The sequence below is a fragment of the Metopolophium dirhodum genome, chromosome 1 (assembly GCF_019925205.1).
Source record: "Metopolophium dirhodum isolate CAU chromosome 1, ASM1992520v1, whole genome shotgun sequence".
Classification (NCBI taxonomy): Eukaryota; Metazoa; Arthropoda; class Insecta; order Hemiptera; family Aphididae; genus Metopolophium; species Metopolophium dirhodum.
In genome coordinates, this window is record NC_083560.1 from 18,108,130 (window position 1) to 18,112,064 (window position 3,935).

At 34.5% G+C, this 3,935-nt stretch overlaps 1 protein-coding gene across 1 annotated transcript; it reads right to left on the minus strand.

Moving 5' to 3' along the window:
- Positions 1-793: 793 nt before the first annotated feature.
- On the minus strand, positions 794-1,225 carry LOC132933603 (protein krueppel-like). Its single transcript, XM_060999872.1, has one exon. It carries the CDS (start codon positions 1,223-1,225, stop codon positions 794-796), a length of 432 nt encoding a protein of 143 aa, XP_060855855.1.
- Positions 1,226-3,935: the final 2,710 nt, after the last annotated feature.

A 3,935-nucleotide genomic window follows, 5' to 3' on the forward strand; every position in this document is an offset into this window, starting at 1 on the left:
CGTGAGAACGGATGCCTTTAAAATGTGTTTAATATTCGAACAATAATCTACGAAGGTGTCAATGCAAATAACAATTGTATGATGATTGGTGTGGAAAATGGGTTTTTAATAATTTCGGGGTGGATATGTGGTTTTTGGGAAATGACAATAAAGGGGAAACACATATGGGCCTCGGAGCTATTGGTATACGTTATCGAAATAGGATAACACGGTATTTGATAATTATCTTCGATAGTTAAAAAATGAAGGTAGATTATCAATAAATTATTATTGTCTTGTACTCTTGTAACCAAAATATCAACTGGCCAACTAGTTTCATTTGTATAAATATTAAATGTTATAATACTTCCTACATGATTGTAATCATTTACGTGTAAATAGGAATGTAATATGTATTATTGTTATTATTTTCTAGTAAATATTATTTGTTTTGAATTATTTTCAATGTTTAAAATATTTTCAAATGGTTAGTACCTATCGTATATAAACGTATAAATTACCTATTTAACTCAAATTTCAGAGCCATGAAAATTTGTTTTAATTCATCAACAATATATTAAATTCAATGTTTTAAATAGAAAATTGAAAACTACATTGTATTTTAAACATTGAAAACCATACGAAATGTAATGATTATTTAAGCATAATATGAAATATTAGCAATTTATTCAGTATTAAGCAAACACTATTTACTTGATAAAATTAACACATTGACCAAAATAGGTAATATTATGTTCTCAAATTTATCTTATTTTTATACGGTCATTGGATCATAGATCTTTGATAATTCCGATTAGTGTGTCATGTGCGTACGCTTGTATCTTGTCAAATGACCACTTTCAGAGAACGACATGTCGCATACATTGCACGTGTACGGTTTATCTCCAGTGTGCGTCCGCGTATGTGCTATCAAACTTCCACTTACAGAGAACGACTTGTCGCATACATCGCACGAGTACGGTTTTTCTCCAGTGTGCTCGCGTCGATGTGTTGTCAAACTGGTACTTTGACTGAACGACTTGTCGCATACATCGCACGTGTATGGTTTTTCTCCATTGTGCGTCCGCTTATGTGCTACCAAAGTTCCACTTACAGAGAACGACTTGTCGCATATATCACATACGTACGGTTTTTCTCCAGTGTGTGTGCGTCGATGTATCGTAAAATTGCTATTTTGGCTGAACGCCTTGTCGAAGACATCGCACAGATAAATTTTCTTCTCCATTTGTCCGCTGGTGTGTCGTCAGCCTATGTCTATTAGAAAATGTTTTATTTAATATATGTAATAGTTTTTTACATAATTATTTGGTAACTATGCTATTCTGCCTATGATCAATTAGAATTTATTTACTTAATCATGTTTGTAAGCCAGTATATGTCGTATTAGTTTTTAAGCTTTAAATCGAGTACCTACTTATAATATTTTGTACTTAGTATTGTAATTATATGTTTACACATCATTATCATAACGAATAAACTAACGTTTAATAGACTAATAAATAATGGCCAAACTGTTGCACGTAGAAATCGGACACAAGAAAACCATTATCACCGACAAAAGTGGACCATCCGTATTATACGATCACGAATTAATAAATCAGCACATTCTTGCAACAGTCAGAGAAAAGGAATGGTAGAAAAATGTCTTTACCGCCGAAGATAAATCTCTTTACGGGATGCGCAAAACCTTTGATAAAGCCGCCTGCCCCACTCCAGTCAGCATATCATCCCTTAAATCAGTGCTTTAGTGCACCAGCCATATCGGTAACAACCTTCCAATACCGATTCCTACGAGTGACAACTGGAGAAGCATTAATCAGTGTGTTTTCATTATTTGAATTTGTGTATTTTGAATTATTACTTTGTGTTACCTAATTTGCTAGAGCATAACCCAAGTGGCAGCTGCGTGACAGGTAAGAAATTTAATATAATATTTCATATTGATTGCAGATATTACACTATATGAGTATTTTGCATAAAATTATATTCTTCGGTGGAGGAACAGCTGGAGGAAGGTAATAGCGTAATAGGAATTGATAAAATAAACATGTTGTGTAAATTTCAAGTGTCCACGTTAAAATGATAATGAGGTTACCACGATTTATTTTATATTTTATATTTTACTATAATTAATAATTACTAATCATTATTTTTAATAAAGGGATTAAATACAAATACTTTTTTTATATTTATCTTGCCTTCTTTACATAATATTGTGAAAAAATTCAACAGGTACACTATAAATGGAATTTTAATAAAAATTTACCAATTTTACCGTAATTATGGTAAATAACCAAAAAAATTTTTTACGTAAAATCCACATCTCTAATCATGCACATTCATCCCAGAATTAAAAAAATTGAACATTTATCGTACGTCTAAACCATGTGACGATCAGAGTTGGGTGACTGGTTGACCATCGACTGTACGCATTAGGCTGCAGTGATAGGTATGTTTCGTGTGCGTGCGATAGCGACTTTGTCCCGTGAGTCCAAGTCCGCCGATACCTGCCGATGCGGCAAACACCCACACGCTCCCCTCTTTCGTCTCCATGCTCTGGGACACGCCGACTAATGCCGTGTGTAGGGATATCGGCCGAATAATTACGTCTCCACATGCTCTTTCTCTGTTCTTTTCACTCCCACTGTCTCTGTCCCCTGTCGTCTTTTCGTGCGTTTGCGGCCGACTAAGCCGACGGACGACACTTTCTCTCCATACGCCGGTTCAAGCACCGTGTTGGAGTAGAGCACCGCGATCGCCGTAGCGTCATTGGACGGCACATACAGGAGCATGGTGGTAACGTACTTAAATAATTTGTATATATTTCTTTAACACCGCGCCCGGTATTCGTATAACTTCTGAGTCATATTACTGCCATATTGGTTGATTTATTATTATTATTATAGTATGTGTTTTTTTTTATTTATCTCTCTGTCCGAGTTTTATGCCGACGGCTTTCTCGGCGCCAATTTTAAATAGTGTGTCATGTTTTCCTTGCGTATTATTATTGTTAGGATTTCCTCATTTCTGGTACTACAAAATACATAAAATCCACGGCGCTCCGACCTTTTGGGGCCTCGGCTCGTAGTTGGCGACCTGACTCAACCACATGACTCTCGGGTCATGAGCAATATGACTCGAGTTGTCACAACCACTCCAAATTAGTCAACATATTTTGAATGCAGAATACTACACTAAATCGATACACTCGTTGCCCAAATTTTCCCGTTAAAAAATCATCTAAATCATCTATTCTAAATTTAAATCGTTTGAAAAGATTACTGTTTTGATTCTAAATGAACAAAAAACAGATAAAAACATAACAACTACTAAATTAAACGAACGACGTATTGATTTCGTTACCGCGAAGTACCATGTTTCGCATAGTACATAATTTATTATTATTATACATACATATTTTATACACGGCTAATGTGGACAGACAGTCGTGGGGTACCTACCTACCAACAACTATATTATAAATGTGCAAACGAATTAAACGCAGGTATAATAGGCACCTCCTACATTGTTCGAAACACACCGCAAAATTAAATATTTATAAGCGTGTATCCACCCACCCCAGCGGTGTATAGCTGATATCATATTAAAGACAATAATACCTAGTGAAAACATTTTTTAGTCGGACGCATATTTTATCGTGATTATTACGAAATTGTATATATATAATTTTATGCGCTCGTTATTATGTCATCGTCGTCAGCTGTTGCCACCACCATAATTAATAATAATAATAATATCACAGTAGGTAGGTAGTGTATACATATAATACGGTATATAGGTAATTTGCATAATATAGAAATGTGACAGAAATACGTATGAACAAGTCATATGATTATTACAACGTAGGTATGCGCTTATATTATATTGTATTATTGTTATCAAAACAGAACTAATTCGATTTTGTGTATAAATGA

Excerpts from the sequence above, each read along its gene's own strand:
- LOC132933603 (XM_060999872.1), bottom strand. The coding sequence starts at position 1,225 with ATGGAGAAGAAAATTTATCTGTGCGATGTCTTCGACAAGGCGTTCAGC.